Source organism: Ceratotherium simum, chromosome 33 (genome assembly GCF_057802395.1).
Source record: "Ceratotherium simum simum isolate JZ-2026a chromosome 33, ASM5780239v1, whole genome shotgun sequence".
Classification (NCBI taxonomy): Eukaryota; Metazoa; Chordata; class Mammalia; order Perissodactyla; family Rhinocerotidae; genus Ceratotherium; species Ceratotherium simum.
Window position 1 is genome coordinate 14,527,434 of NC_141932.1, and position 15,429 is coordinate 14,542,862.

Genomic DNA, 15,429 nt, shown 5'->3' on the forward strand with positions numbered 1-15,429 from the left:
CGCGTCCCACATACAGCAACTAGAAGGATGTGCAGATATGACATACAACTATCTACTGGGGCTTTGGGGGAAAAATAAATAAAATTAAAAAAAAAAACTATAAGATACCACTTCTCCTACATTCTCTCCTCTTTCCTTTTGGGACCCTTATTAGACATATGTTAGACTTTGCATCTGCTTCTGCATTTGTATTTTCTCATCCACTTGCATATTTTCTATTTCTTTATGTCTCTGTGCTGAATTCTGGGGAGATTTCCTCAGATTGCTCTGCCAGTTCATTATTTCTCTCCGCTGTTTAACCTTTCCAGTGAGGGTTTTTTTGTGTGTGTGTGAGGGAGATCAGCCCTGAGCTAACATCCATGCTAATCCTCCTCTTTTTGCTGAGGAAGACCGGCTCTAAGCTAACATCTATTGCCAATCCTCCTCCTTTTTTTCCCCCAAAGCCCCAGTAGATAGTTGTATGTCATGGTTGCACATCCTTCTAGTTGCTGTACGTGGGACGCGGCCTCAGCATGGCCGGAGAAGCCGTGCGTCAGTGCGCACCTGGGATCCGAAGCCAGGCCGCCAGTAGCGGAGTGCACGCACTTAACCGCTAAGCCACAGGGCCGCCCCCCCCTCCGTGAGTTTTGAATTTAAATGTCTTTCATTTCTGGAAATTCCATTTGTCTCTTCTTAAAAATTTTGTTCTGGAGCCGACCCAGTGGCATAGTTTTAGTTTGCATGCTTTTGGATCCCAGGCACAGATCTACACACTGTTCGTCAAGCCATGCTGTGGCGGCAACCCACATACAAAACTAGAGGAAGATCGGCAGAGATGTTAGCTCAGGGCCAGTCTTCCTCACCAAAAAAAAAGAAGTTTGTTTTTGTCCCAGAGTGACCTTTTCTTTTCTTATGCTAAGTTTTGTTGTCTCTCGCTGTCCTATTTTTTCCTAGTTCATGGGATGTTTCTCTAGGCTTGTGTGCAGTTTTTCTTTCCATTTATGTGGTCTTCCTGTGGATGGTGCAGCTGTTCCAGGATCCCAGGTCTCTACTTCCTGTGAGCTCGAAGCCCTGTTTCCTTTTCCCGTGTGTCTGTTGCGACCCCAAGTCCCAGCCTCCAGAGTGGTGCTCTTTAATAGAAATGTAATATGAGCCATATATATAATTTGAAACTTTCTGGTAGCCACATTAAAAAATAAAAAGAGGCAGATGAAATGATTTTTAATATTTATATATTAATATTATATTTAACCTCCTATGGCCAAAATATCATTTTAACATGTAATCAATGTAAAAATTTATTATTTTTTGTGCTGAGTCTTCCAAATCCAGTATGTATTTTGCACTCACTGTGTGTCTCAGTTCGGGGCCAGTCACATTTCAAGTGCTTCATAGCCACGAGTGGCTCGTGGCCGCCACATTGAACAACAGCTCTAGGCTCTGTGTCTGAATCTGATTTTCCTCTTGGGCCGACTTGTGCTCACAACTCTGGGGTTGGGTTTTCTCGTTGTTACTGGCACTTGGGGTTTGACCTGTCTCTTGAACCTGGCTATGTATTAAAAATGATCTTTTCTCATATTTCTGTATGTTTCTAGCTGGAGAAAGAGGGCAGTTTAGTCCTCCATGTTGCCAGAAATCCTTTCATTTATTCCTTACAGCAACCTTATGATGGAGGTACTCTGATGTCCAATTTACAGATGAGGAAACTGGGGCTCATGGAGTTTAAGTGACTTGCCCAAGGTCGCATGCTGAGTGGCAGAGAACAGACCCCAGTCCACGCTCTGTCCATCACGCCATGTTGCCAGCTCTTAATTTTGATTCCTCCTTATTTGTTTTCAGGAAGTAGACACCACCAAGAGCTCTCCTCCCTGACACCTTACACGGCCTTGCTCGTCTCGTCTGGAGAGGAGCACTTGGCCAAGACCTGGCGGCGGAGAGCCATGGACCAGTACAGCCTTGGGGACGAGGGTGCCCTTCCCTCAGAGATGCACCTCCCCTCGTTTTCTGAGAGCCAGGGGCTCTGCTGCAGTGACACCCTCACCCGGGAGCCGGGTCCCAGCACACGAGACCTGCTCTATGCTGACCTGAGCGGCTTGGACCTGGACCCCAGCCTCCCAACGCCCGACATGCCCAGCGAGGTGCTGGAGGACAACTTAGACACTCTGTCCCTATACTCGGGGAAGGACGGTGACTCCGTGAAGCTGCTGGAGGAGTATGCAGATCCGGAGTCTCAGACTTCCTTACCAGGTGAGGCTGTCCACCTGGGTGCGAGGGCCTGGTGGGCTGTTTGAAAGTTCCTGTGGCCAGCTAGCGGTTGATTCTACACAGACTGGTTAGGAAAATTTTTCTCTTCCACAGGTGAATAGGGAGCAGTCACTTTTTTTCTGCTTGGGAGTTGTTCCTAACTTCCTAGTCAGGGAAACTGAACACAGATCCTAGGGAATAATGTTGGGAAACTTGGGTGTTTGGGGATATCCTGATCTTGTGTGTGCTGTGGGCAGACCTTGGAGTTTGTGGGAGACTTTCTATCCCTTAACACATCTCAGAAGCCCTTTTCATGTTTCCAGAAGAAACTGGGATCCTGTCCATCTGCTCCTTGGTGGTCAGACCGTCCTAAGCCTCTGTGTCTTCATCCGTAAAGTGGGGGATGATAATACCCACTCTGCTCGCCCCCCAAGCCACAAAAGGGAGACGCAAAGGAAGAAACGAATGTAAAAGTGCTACGTAAACTGTAAAGCACTGGACAGATAATAGTTGTTTTTACCAATATTTTTAGAATTAATTTCAGACAGTCCACTGATTCAGTTCTAAGTCTTTCTCTTTAGCAGTAGAGGAGCAAAAGGAGAACGAATGGACTAGGTAAAGACCTTGGTGAAATCTTTTGGCTTGCCTTTGGGCTTCCTGCACAAGATAATCTGATTTTGGTTTTTAACCCTCTTCGTGGATTCTCGGGTAAGTGGCTTAGATGGGGTGACTGAGCTGGAGCTCTTTGATATTTACAATCACACCACGCGCATGGAAGGCCCCGTCCGAAATGGCCTTGCCAAGCAGGTGTTCATTGGGACAAGCAGCTCAAGAAACATCCTGAAGACTTGCTGAAATGGAAAACTCCCGAGGCCCCCTCTCCACACAAGATGTAGCAGACAAGGCGACAGCCTTGCCCCCGTGTTGGAACAGTGGCTAAATACGAAGTTCTGGAATCCTGGGACATCTGTGGCGTTGCAGGCACTGGGCCAGGCTCGGGAGTACAGTAATTAGGGTTCTCAACCTAGGGTCACAGAAATTACCTGAAAGATGCTGGTGGTGCAAATACGTGTGCATTTTGCTGAGCACGGAAACTGTAGCTTTCACCAGATTTTCATAGGGGTCTGCACCCCCACCCCAAAATGTTACAGATTATTAGTTCAACTTTTCCTAATTTGTTTTAAACTTGAATTTTTTTTCTTATTAAAAAAAGGAATCCACTGAACATTAAATTTTAACTGTTTACACTCCTTTAACTTAAATGCAGGTCCGTATAAATGCATATGCTTATATTAATTTTTTAAATTAGAAAAGTAATACATATTTATTATAGAAAACTTAGAAAATAAAGAAAAACAGTAACAAGAAAAATCCCCACCCTGGCTCTCACACGTAGGTTTTTAAAAACATGGGTAAAGCCATTCAGATAAACATGGTTCTGCAGAGATGGATTAAGTGTATAATTCTATTTGAAGTTTTTAAAACTTACTGTTTGCTTTCTTACATGATGGTAGACTATTCAGTTGTCATTGTAATAGTTATTCCATTGTATTGTTAGACCATATTCTTGCTTGTTAGACTGCTACAATGTTTCTCTGAACAACTGTTTACATCAAGTTTTCTTCTGGATTCGTTCTTTGAACATATTCCTCCAAGTAGGTTTGCCCGTCAGAGAATAGACAGTTCTAGAGCTCTTCTAACACTGCTTTCTGGGAAGAGCAGTGGCTTCCCAGGCCATTGGCTTTGTTTGCCTGTTTTTCAGTGTCTTTGCCAATTTTTTGAAACAACATTTTGTTTTCTAGTTTAATAGTTGCTTTAGTGACCATTTTTAAAGTGACTAAGCACGGCCGAGGACTTGCCCCTGAAGGAGTCCTGTTTTCCCTTGGTTAAACTGTTGGAATCCTTCGACCACTGGTCAGTAATTTCTCACATGAAGAAGATGAGGCCAGGCGAGTTAACGGACAAATGGGCCATGGCCAGAGGCGAGTTAGGATGCGAATCGGGGCCTCGAGACTCCCAGATCAGGTTTCTCTCTGCTGAGTTTCTCATGCTGCATCTCAGCCACAGAGAATTAGCATTTGGGGTCCTTCAGTGCAGCCCCCTCCCCACCCCATGCCCTGGCCTATTGGATTCTTGGATCCCGCCTCTGCAGCATCCTAGATAAATGGTGATTTCTCAACTTGCCATCTCATAAGGCAGTGGAATCCATCTTGAAGACCAATCTAAGGGGCAGGAAAATCTTCCGTGATTCATCTGTCCAGCAGTTACTGAGTGCCTATGAGTGCCAGAACAGAAATTCCAGGAGCCGGGAACCCAGCATGAGCCTGCAGAGTCCTCGTATCCCCGCCCCTCGGCGCTTATGTTTCCAGGGATTTGAAGTCAGCTCCCCTTTACTCTGCAGTCACCGGGCCCCGCTCTGTGTCTCAGGGAAGACAGAAGCAGTCTGCCCCCACTCCCCCTCTCCCGCCGGCCCTTCAGCTATTGGAGATCTCCCCTCTCCCGCCCGAACATTCCCGGGCCCTTCACCTGTTCCTCAGATGACGTGGTTCCTAAAAGTGCCTTCGATCACTTTACCCGAGGGATACAGAAGATGTGGAAGATCCAGATGCACAGAAGAGGAAAATGAAAATGACCCATAATCCTACCTGTCAATCCTGTTCTCTCAGTTTGTTTTCTCTTCAAATTTATTTTTCTTTTTTAAAGACTAGGATGATTCTATTTTGCAGAGGCTGCTTTGTTCTCACTTAGTATGGCATGAACATCCTTTCACGTCATCAGATGTTTTTCTACAGTTGTATCTTAAAAGCTTATGTCCTCAACCATTGAAACCGGAATGCAGTCACCCGCGTGCCTGCTTGTCAGATATTAGGTTGTTTCTAACATTTCACCAGGGAAAACAGTGCTGCAGGGGACTCCCTTGCAGCTAATTCTTTCTACAGATCTTCCTTTATTTCCTCAATTTAAAAGCCCAGAAGTAAGGGGCCGGCCCAGTGGGGCAGCAAAGTGCGCGCGCTCCACTGCTGGTGGCCCGGGGTTTGCAGGTTCGGATCCTGGGCGTGCACCGATGCACTGCTTGGAAAGCCATGCTGTGGTGGCATCCCATATAAAGTGGAGTAAGATGGGCGCAGATGTTAGCCCAGGGCCAGTCTTCCTCAGCAAAAAGAGGAGGATTGGCAACGGATGTTAGCTCAGGGCTAATCTTCCTCGCAAAAAAAAAAAAAAAACCCCCAAAAGTAGAATTGGCTGGGAGAAAGGATTCGTACTTTCCTGAGGTTTGGGATTAGATATTCTTGGATTGCCCTTGCGAGAGTGTGATTGATGTAGTTGTAAAGCCCTGCCCCTCTTGGTCACCGTGTCCTAGAGGTGCTTCACCTAGAGCTGCCACCAAGTGTGCCACCAGGTGCTGCCCTGCAGGTGTGGCCTGACCAGGGTCCCTTCTCTCCCTCGCTGGCCCTAAGCCTTGTTTTCTCTGCACAGAGAGCTGCAGAAGTTGGAGGAAGGGTCCTGGGCCTGCTCTTCGAGGTCCGCTGTGGTTGTGAGAGCTGTCGAGTGCTGTAGCCATACTCTAGATTTCCCCAGACGCCTCTAACCTGTGCTTTCTCCCTCTGTCTAGACCTGGGGCTAGGGGCGCTCAAAGTGCCCAAAGAGGCCGATGAAGGAGGCAGGGCCAGCTCGGGCAGTGCCAGGAAAGGACGGCGGCAGCACGGCTCCCCTCAGCACACACTCCTGGACTGCAGCCTGTGTGGGAAGGTGTTCAGCAGCGCCAGTTCTCTGAGCAAGCACTACCTGACGCACAGCCAGGAGAGGAAACACGTCTGCAAAATCTGCAGCAAGGCCTTTAAGCGTCAGGACCACCTGTATGTGGGAGCCTGGGCTGGAACGGCTGCTCAGGGGCGGGTGGGGCGGGCATGTTCCCAGGGCATTTTCACCTCCTCCCAGACCCGTCCTCTGTGGGGTTTCCCGCCTCCTCATCCCCGGCTGTGTGTGACCCCTGCTTCCACACACCGCCCGTGTTCCCGGGGCACGTCTGGCACTGCCCCACACAGGTCACTCTTCCAGCCCCCAGATTCACACCAGGGAGCAAATCGCTGCTGGTTTAGAGGCTTGTAATGGCTCGCTCCAGAGGCAATTTTGTCCTGAAGGGAATTGGGCTCACTTTACAGGGAAATATTCAGAGTCCCTGGTAGGTGTCTGGGAAGAATGGATCTGCGTTTCTTGAGGAATAAGTATTGGGATAACACAGGGACATGAAAGATTCCAAAATGCCTGTTTCTAGAACATGGCAAGGGAGCATAACTCTTGTATTTCTTTTTTAACTCCTTTTTTGTTTAAACTCTTGATTTTTTTTTAACTCTTGAAGGAAGCCCATTATAAGAAGTAGGAGGAGAATTCCCTTTTTTCTTAATGTCTTGGAAATGATAAGCTTTTCTTGCTAGTGAGGAAAGAAAGACGGACTTTTTTCAAATCAAGAGACTTGCAAATGGGAGGGGACAATCCTTTGTATTTTTATAGCTCCCCTACCCTTTCCAGGGAGTTTGATTAATCTGCATTTCATTTTATCCCCTCTCCCACCCCCACCCCAGGGAAAGGACGTAATGCTCATGTCACAAGTTGGTAACAGTTGGGGCTAGAAATTGGATCTCCTGATTCCTTCTCTGATGCTTCCCTCAGATGGAGGCCAAGGGCCAGTCTTTGGGAGAGGTTATTATTTATTGGACATACCTGTGTACCACATTTATTAGAACTGTCTAGAGTAGGACTGTTGGGAACCCAGAGGGTGACTTACTCATTTGTTTATGTTTTTAATATATTAATGTCGATATCAGTATGATATGAATATAATACATATTTGTATTCATTTATATTTGCAGAAATTATAGGCACATTTGGCTGCTTTCTAGAAAGTTTTTACTGATTGGGCATCTGTAAATTTTTTCTTTTTTTATTTTGCTGGGGGGGTTCCAGATAGCTGTCTCCTTAGAGGAATCCTATGGTAAAGCGAAGACTCCTTTGTTGAAGGAAAGATCATCCCCAAGTTAGCATTTCCCCCAGTGTGTTCTGCAGAACTCTTGTTCTCAAGGATGCTAAAAGGCGCCATTTGAAAAAATGTTTCTGTGTGCCAGTAATTCTGAGAGACATCAAAAGTTAAATAGATGTCTCTCTATCTGTCTACTTATGTGCCTTTTAAATTTGCTGCTGTGCACAGTGAACCTCCAAGGAGCAAATAGTGTTTTTTCAAACCTTATTTGCCAGCTGAGCCCAAGTCTTCAGGGAGCAACCGTGGAGGACTAGTGTGCCTTGGGAACCCACTTTGGGGACCTCCGGCCTGGCTTCCATGGATTTTTTTTCTCAGATAAGGGGTTCACTTAAAGGTGAGGGAGAGGAGCGCCCCTTCCGTATTGCTTTGACTGCAGCAGGGGCCACTGGGGTCTTTCCTGGGGGACTGAGTGCAGTTTCTGAATTGTGCAGATGCACTCTGCCCCCTGGGGACACGTTTGGGGTCTGCGGTGGAAGGCCCGAGCCTTCCTTCAGTCGGGGTGCCCGCTGACTTCCTTCTTGTGTGCGACTCCAGGACCGGGCACATGCTCACACACCAGAAGACCAAGCCCTTCGTGTGCATCGAGCAGGGCTGCAGCAAGAGCTACTGTGACTACCGCTCCCTGCGCCGGCACTACGAGGTCCAGCACGGCCTGTGCATCCTCAAGGAGGCCCCCCCGGAAGAGGAAGCCTGTGGGGACTCCCCCCACGCCCATGAGGCGGCCAGCCAGCCGGCACCTGGTGGCCTGCACTCCCTGGTGCCCCCGGAAGCCAGGTCCCCCGGCTCCCTCTTGCCCAACCGAGACCTCCTGCGTTGTATCGTGAGCAGCATCGTCCATCAGAAGATCCCTTCTCCCGTCCCAGCCCTGGCGGGGCCTTCGGACAGCAGCGAAGGGAGAAACGTGGCCTATCCCTGCCCGCCCTCATCGGGGTCGTCCTCCTGCACCCCAGCGGGCACCCCAGCGGCCTCAGGAGTCCTGGGCACTGAGGTCCCCGAGGAGCCCCGTGCCCCCCGGAAGGAGCCCGCTGCTTCCGACGTGTTCACAGCCGTCCACTCAAGGGCAGCAGAGAATGGCGGCCCCGACCCAGGCGAGTTGGAGCCATCGCTGCTCCAGCTCCCGTCCACCCCGGAGGGCTGGCCTGAGAGCGGCCCCCTGCCTGCCTGCCTGCCTCTTTTCCGAGGCCAGACAGTCCCTGCCAGTTCCCAGCCACTGAGCCACAACTTCAAGTGGCTCCGGAACCGGCCAGGCTGCCCCAAGAGCAAAGGGAACAACATGTTCGTGGTCCACAAGCCGCCTGCGGTGCCGTCCCGGGAGGGCTCTGAGTCTGGCCCCAGGCCCAGCAGCGCCTTCCCTGCGGGGGAGCCCTCGCCCAGCTCGGGCACCAGTCTGGGGGACACGCTGCCCTTCCCTGCCCCGCTCCTGGAGGTGCCTGTGGAGGCCTCGGGCGACCCCAGATATGCCAGTGGGGAAGACGACCCCTGGGCTTCCAAGAAGAGCAGGTTCGACTGCGACTCCTTTCCGTGGCGGAGCCCTGGGGAGCCGGGCCTCCAGGATGTCCAGAAGCCGAGCGGGCTCCCGTCGGACGCCACGCCGCTCTTCCGACAGCTCTTCCTGAAGTCGCAGGAGCCTCTGGGGAGCCACGAGCAGAGGCAGGTGTTCCGGATGATCACCGAGTCCCAGCGGCTCCTGTCCCACGCCCAGGTGGCGGCCGCCTCCTCCCAGCTCCCTGTGCCTGAGGGCAAGCAGGCCGCCCCGAAGCCGCTGCAGGGGCCGTGGCCACAGCAGCCACTGGCCCCCACTGTGGACTCTCTCCGTGCTGGCCCCGGAAACCCGGAGCCAGAGGGATCCCCAGCCCGCAGGAGGAAAACCGTGCCCGCCTGCGCCAGAGAGGCCTCCCCCGGCGGCGGGAGACGGGATGCCAAGGGAGGACCAAAAGCGGCCACCGCTCCGCCGTCCCTCACAGCATCGGCTCTGGACCCTCCCGGGAATCCAGACGTCTCTCTGGCCAAGCAGTTGAGATCTTCGAAAGGGACCTTGGACCTGGGGGACATCTTCTCCCCCGGGGGCCCACGGCAGACCCGGTTAGGTGGGGATGAGCCGCCCAGAGCCCAGCTCCCCGGGAGGCAGGCCCAGGCCAAGAATGGCGCAGCTTTGGGGGCCGCGAAACTTGAAAAGGGCCCAGCCTGCTCCCGGGCCGGAGGCTACAGGCTCTTCTCCAGCAACGCCAGGGCCCAGCGCTTCGCGGGCTTCCGGAAGGAGAAGGTGAAAATGGATGTGTGCTGTGCGGCGTCTCCGAGCCAGGTAGCCATGGCCTCCTTTTCCTTGGCCGGGCCTCCGGTGGATGCCCCCCGGGACCCGAAGTCCAAGCTGACGATACTCAACAGAATCCAGGTACCGCGGCCCATCTCCCGTGACCTGACCTCACGTGAGGCAAGTCTCCTTTGTTAGATGTTTTCACGTTTGTTAACTTGTTCAGGCGTTTTATTTAACCTCAGTGAATCCTCAGAAGGAATTTTACAGAGGGGGAAATGAGGTTCAGAGAGATTGTGGTTCCTCCCATCAACACCCCACCCCACCCCCCAAAAAAAAACAGAACGGGGACTGCACGAGTTGTCAGAGACGCCCTGCGACGTGTTGCTTTCTCACTAAGCTTCTTGTGCTTGCTTTTTGCCTTTCGCTTCCTTGTAGATTTGCCTCCTTAAATTCTTCAGAGGATATGAAGGTAGAGTTCCTTCTCCCTTAAATATTCCCACGTGAAACACCAAGTCGTTTCTAGTTGTGAGTCACAGGTCCCAGTGCTGGTGGGTGCTCGGGGAACGTTAGCTTAGTTCCTCCCCACCTGGTGCCCACGAGGTCCTGGGCACGGACAGGTGGCCACTTCTCTTTGTGACATACTAAGGTCCAGCATCCTTCCTGTGACACCACAGCTACCTGTTTTTTTTTTTTCTTTTAACAGCTTTAGTACTGACTACCATCTAATTCACCACTTTAAAGTGTACTATCCGGTATCTTTTAGTATATTCACAAGGTTGGGTATGCATCCCCTCTTTACCAGAACATTTTTATCACTCCAAAAAGAAACCCCATACCCTTAGTTGTCACCCCCAATCTCTCCAGCCCTCACAGCCCCTGGAAACCGTGAATCTACCTTCGGTCTTTTTTTTTTTTTCTGAGAAAGATCAGCCCTGAGCTAACATCCGTGCTAATCCTCCTCTTGTGCTGAGGAAGACCGGCTCTGAGCTAACATCTATTGCCAATCCTCCTCCTTTTTTTTTCCCCAAAGCCCTAGTAGATAGTTGTATGTCATAGCTGCACATCCTTCTAGTTGCTGTATGTGGGGCGCAGTCTCAGCATGGCTGGAGAAGCGGTGCGTCGGTGCGCGCCCGGATCTGAACCCAGGCCGCCAGTAGCGGAGCGTGCGTACTTAACCACTAAGCCATGGGGCCGGCCCTACCTTCAGTCTTTATGGATCTTCCTATTCTGGACATCTCATATAATTAGAATCATGCACTACGTGGCCTTTTGTGTCTGGCTTCTTTCACTCAGAGTTCATCCATGTTGTAGCTTGCATCAGTATTTCATTCCTTTTCATTGCTGCATAATATTCCATTGTGTGAAGATACCACATTTTGTTTATCCACTTGTCCGTTGATGGACATTTGGGTTGTTTCCACTTCTTGGTCGTTGTGAATAACGTCACTGTGAACATTTGTGCACAAGTTTCTGTGTAGACGTATGATTTCATTTCTCTTGGGAGGTACATAGGAGTGGAATTGCTGGGTCGTAGGGTAACTCCATGTTTAACCGTTTGAGGAAGTGCCAGACTTTTCCAAGGCAGTGGCACCGTCTTACATTCCCACCCGCAGTGTATGAGGGCTCCAGTTCCTCCACGTCCTCACCAGCTCGTTATGGTCCAGTTGTTTCTTTTCACGATAGCCACCTGCGTGGGTGTGAGTGGTGTCTCCTTGTGGTTTGATTTGCATTTTCCTGGTGGCTGATGATGTAGGCCATTTCTGTATCCTCTTTGGATACGTGTCTGTTCAGATCCTTTGCCTGTTTTTAAATTGGGTTACTTATCTCTTTGTTATTGAGCTGTAAGAGTTCTTTATGTAATAGATACGAGTCCCTCTCAGATATGTGACTGGCAACTTTTTCCTCCCCTTCTGTGCTTTGTCTTTTCACTTTTTTGTGTGTGTGAGGAAGATCAGCCCTGTGCTAACATCTGCCAATCCTCCTCTTTTTGCTGAGGAAGACCGGCTCTGAGCTAACATCTGTGCTCATCTTCCTCCACTTTATGTGGGACACCACCACAGCATGGCCTGACATGCGGTGCGTCGGTGTGCGCCCAGGATCCGAACCGGCGAACCCCGGGCCACTGCAGCGGAGCATGCGCACTTAACTGCTTGCGCCACCAGGCCGGCCTCTCTTTTTACTTCTTGATGGTGTCCTTTGAGGCATGGAAGTTTGAAGTTTTGTTGAAATCCACTTTGTTCTGTCTTTCGTTTTGGTGTCATCTGGGGAACCATTTCCTAATCCAAGGTCACAGAGAACTGCGCCTCTGTTTTCTTCTGAGAGTCTTAGAATTTTAGCTCTTGCATACGTCAGTTCTGATGTGGTGGCTCAGATGTGTTTTCATCTTCAGGGTGGAAATATCTTCCGGCTCCCCCATCCAATGAAGGAGGAGAACACGGCGGGTGGATGGTAAGTTCAGAAGCCCTTCCCCACCCCGCCTGGGGGAGCCCCCCTCAGGGGTCCGGTTCTTACGTGCTGGCCTGGGTGAGCGAGCTCTGGAGGGTCCAGTCCTGGAGAGGCGTGCACCAGCCCATGAAGAATTGGGGCACTGTCTCCATTTCTTAGGGTTCCTCGGTGGATCGGACCTAAAAACAAAAACCGAGTCCCATTCTCCCATTTTCCCTCCTGCGTGTCTGCCCACAGTAACCAGCAAAATGGGGGCCGTGCGGACTGGGCGGAGCCAAGGAGCACTTACGTCTGCAAGAACTGCAGCCAGATGTTTTACACAGAGAAGGGGCTGAGCAGCCACATGTGTTTTCACAGTGACCAGTGGCCGTCACCTCGAGGGAAGCAGGAGCGGCAGGTGAAGGGGCGCGCGCCGTAGGCTCTGCGCTTACAGGGTGTGGGACAGGCTTTGGGGGATAAGTGGCTGGGCGTCATCTATCTCAGATGGAGACGTCCTCCTGGGGGAAGCCTGGGTGGGGGCCAGGAGTCAGGGCTGTGCCACCCTGGAGGGGGCAGCCTTCCACTCGTCCCGCCCCCAGCCTCACGGGCCCCGAGGCAGCTCCTCTTTCCCACTGTTTCTCTTAAAGAGCCGTCTCTTCTCCACATTTAGCTGTTTGGTACGGAGTTTTGCAAGCCACCAAGACAGGTGCTGAGGCCAGAGGGGGACGGGCAGAGTCCCCCAGGAGCCAGGAAGTCCTTGGACCACACGGCTGCAGCCTCTTTGGTGACCCCTGTGTCGGTGCCTGTGGCTCCTGCGAACCGACCCCCTGGGAGCACAGCCAGGGTGGGTGCTTCTCAGTCCCCTTCTTTCCTGCCACTGTCCCCACCTGATGCCGCACAAAGTCCTGACTCCAGAAGAGCTCGGTTTGCACGTTCATTTAGTCATTCGCTGAGCGTCCTCTGTGCCCAGTCCTATGCTGGGCAGCGCTAGGAACTCTGCAGTGACCACAACAGCCCCAGCTCCGTCCTGCTGGGGCTCACAGACCAGTGGGGTAGACAGACGCGTCCCCAGACAGTGACGGCCCAGGGTGGGCAGGGCTGGGAGGGGGAGCAGAGGAGCTGTAGGAGCCCCGAGGGGGTGCCTGAGACCCAGCCTGAGGAGGTCGGGGGGCTTCCTGGAGGAGGGGATATTGGAGCTGAGAGCTGGAGGATGAGGAGGAGTAAGACTGGCAGGAGCGAGACCCTGTGAAGGTGAGAGCGAGCTTTGTAAGTTCAAGCCATCACTCTCTCCAGCCTCTACTGGAGGATCCCACCCAGAGAAGCTCATGCCGTGCTCAGGGACAGGGTGCGCGACCCAAAGGTCCCCCCATTCAGTGATTGGATCCCGTTCATCTCACAGGAGCTGTTGTCATTTTGAGGGGGACAGTTTTTCATTTTGTCACACTGTTACACCGCGTCTCTGGCCGCCACTCTCTAATAGTCAATTACCGAAACTAGCCTCCCGCATTTCCAAATCCTCCGAGTCAGGGCCTCTCCTTGGGGGTGTGGGTGCATGAGAATGTCGCCCGGCTTAGGAGCTGGGGTCTGGCTCAGGCGTGGTGGCCCTGCTCGGCGTGGACACGCGGAGCGTGTGCTGTGTGCCTGTCATAATTCCCTCTGTCCCCATGACCAGTACCCTTCTCCTCTTCTGGTCCATCTTGAAGAACGCTGTGTGGTAGGCGGCCTCAAGTGAGCCCCTGTGCTTCTGAACTCTCTTCTCCTCCAGGGACAAGAAAAAGACGGGGAAGACAGAGACGGCCAGGAGAGCAGCCAGCATAGGAAGCGGAAGAAGCGCCCGCAGCCCAAGGCGCCGTTCCTCCCTCCTGCTCCCCCCACGTTTGGGGAGCCAGGCCCAGGAGGAGGCCACCAGAGCTGCCTGCGGTCTCCGGTGTTCCTGGTGGACTGCCTCCTGAAGGGGTTATTCCAGTGCTCTCCCTACACACCGCCCCCGATGCTCAGCCCCATCCGGGAGGGGTCTGGGCTGTATTTCAACACTCTCTGTTCCACGTCCGCTCATGCCAGTCCCGACAAGCTCATCAGCACCGTGCGTGGTGAGTGAGGCTGGGGCTGGCCATCTCTGGTCACCACACGGTGGGCCTCCTGTGGGCCAGCTCCCCTCCCTCGTGCAGCATCTGGTCCAGCGCTTCTCTCGGGCCCATGGCTGTGTCTGGTCTGTGGGTCCCATCGCTGTTCAGAAGTACCCCAGACCCTCTGGGACCAGCAGCTTTCTAGGTGCTTAGAATTGTACAGCCGGAAAGAAAACATTGAGGCCGTTTAGCCTGACCACCCTCTGCCTGCCCTTTTGAGTAGTTTTTAAAATAACTGTATTGAGATATAATTCACGTACCATATGAATCACGCATTTAAAGTATACATTTTGTAAATTATATTCACAGGGTTGTGCACCCCTCACATAATCTAATTTTAGAGCACTTCCATCACCCCCACTAGAAGCAGTGTATCCATTAGCAGACGACACACAGACCACAGCCCCCATCTCCCTAGCCCCGGGCAACCACTAATCTACTTTTTGTCTTTATGGATCTGCCTATTCTAGGCATTTCATGCAACTGGAATCATATAATGTGTGCCATTTTGTGTCTAGTTTATTCATTTAGCATAATGTTTTCAAGATTCATCCATGTTGTAGCAAGTATCCGTGCTTCATTCCTTTTTATGCCCGAATAATATTCCATTGTGTGGATGTACCGCATTTGATTTCTCCATTCATCAGTTGATGGGTATTGGGTTGTTTCCACTTTTTGGCTAATATGAATAATGCTGTCGTGAACATTCAGGTACAAGTTTTTGTTGGACAGTGTTTTCGTTTCTCTTGGGTGTATGCCTAGGAGTGGAGTTGCTGGGTCATAGGGTAACTCTGTGTTTAACCACTTAAGGGGCTGCCAGACTGTTTTCCAAAATGGCTGAGCCATTTTAAATTTCACCAGCATTGTATAAAAGTTCCAATATCTCCATGTCCTTGCCAATACTTTTTATCGTCTGTCTTTTTTGTTATAATCATCCCAGTGAGTGTGAAGTGGTATCTGACTGTGGTTTTGATTTGCATTTCCTTGATGGCTAATGATGTTGAGCATCTTGCCACGTGTGTATTGTCCATTTATATATCTTCTTAGAAGTGTGTATCAGATCCTTTGCCTATTTTTAAAACTGAGTTATTATCTTTTTATTATTGAGCTGTAAGAGTTTCTTATATATTCTGGAGTAAGTTATCAGTTATATGATTTATAAACATTCTCTCCCATTTTGTGGGTTGTCTTTTCAGTTTGTTTATGGTATTGTTTGTAGTATAAAAGTTTTTAGTTTTGACGAAGTTCGATTTATTTTTTCTTTTGTCATCTGTGCTTTTGGTCTTGTATCTAAGGTTTTGCCTGACCAAAGGTCACAAAGATTTACTCCTATGTTTCCTTCCAAGAGTTTTATAATTTTAACT

General features: G+C 50.9%; 1 protein-coding gene across 2 annotated transcripts in view; it reads left to right on the forward strand.

Annotated features, from left to right (window-relative positions):
* The first annotated feature begins 1,919 nt into the window (after window positions 1–1,919).
* ZNF541 (zinc finger protein 541) overlaps window positions 1,920–15,429 on the forward strand; it is a 31,836-nt gene continuing 18,326 nt past the window's right edge. The window contains exons 1-7 of one of the 2 annotated variants that reach the window (XM_004440199.3): window positions 1,920–2,226; window positions 5,837–6,080; window positions 7,796–9,653; window positions 11,905–11,963; window positions 12,198–12,357; window positions 12,610–12,783; window positions 13,705–14,029. In XM_004440199.3, coding sequence (XP_004440256.1) covers window positions 1,920–2,226; window positions 5,837–6,080; window positions 7,796–9,653; window positions 11,905–11,963; window positions 12,198–12,357; window positions 12,610–12,783; window positions 13,705–14,029 — 3,127 coding nt within the window. The remainder of the gene's footprint in view (window positions 2,227–5,836; window positions 6,081–7,795; window positions 9,654–11,904; window positions 11,964–12,197; window positions 12,358–12,609; window positions 12,784–13,704; window positions 14,030–15,429) is intronic. The other variant, XM_087422284.1, reaches the window with a different exon arrangement.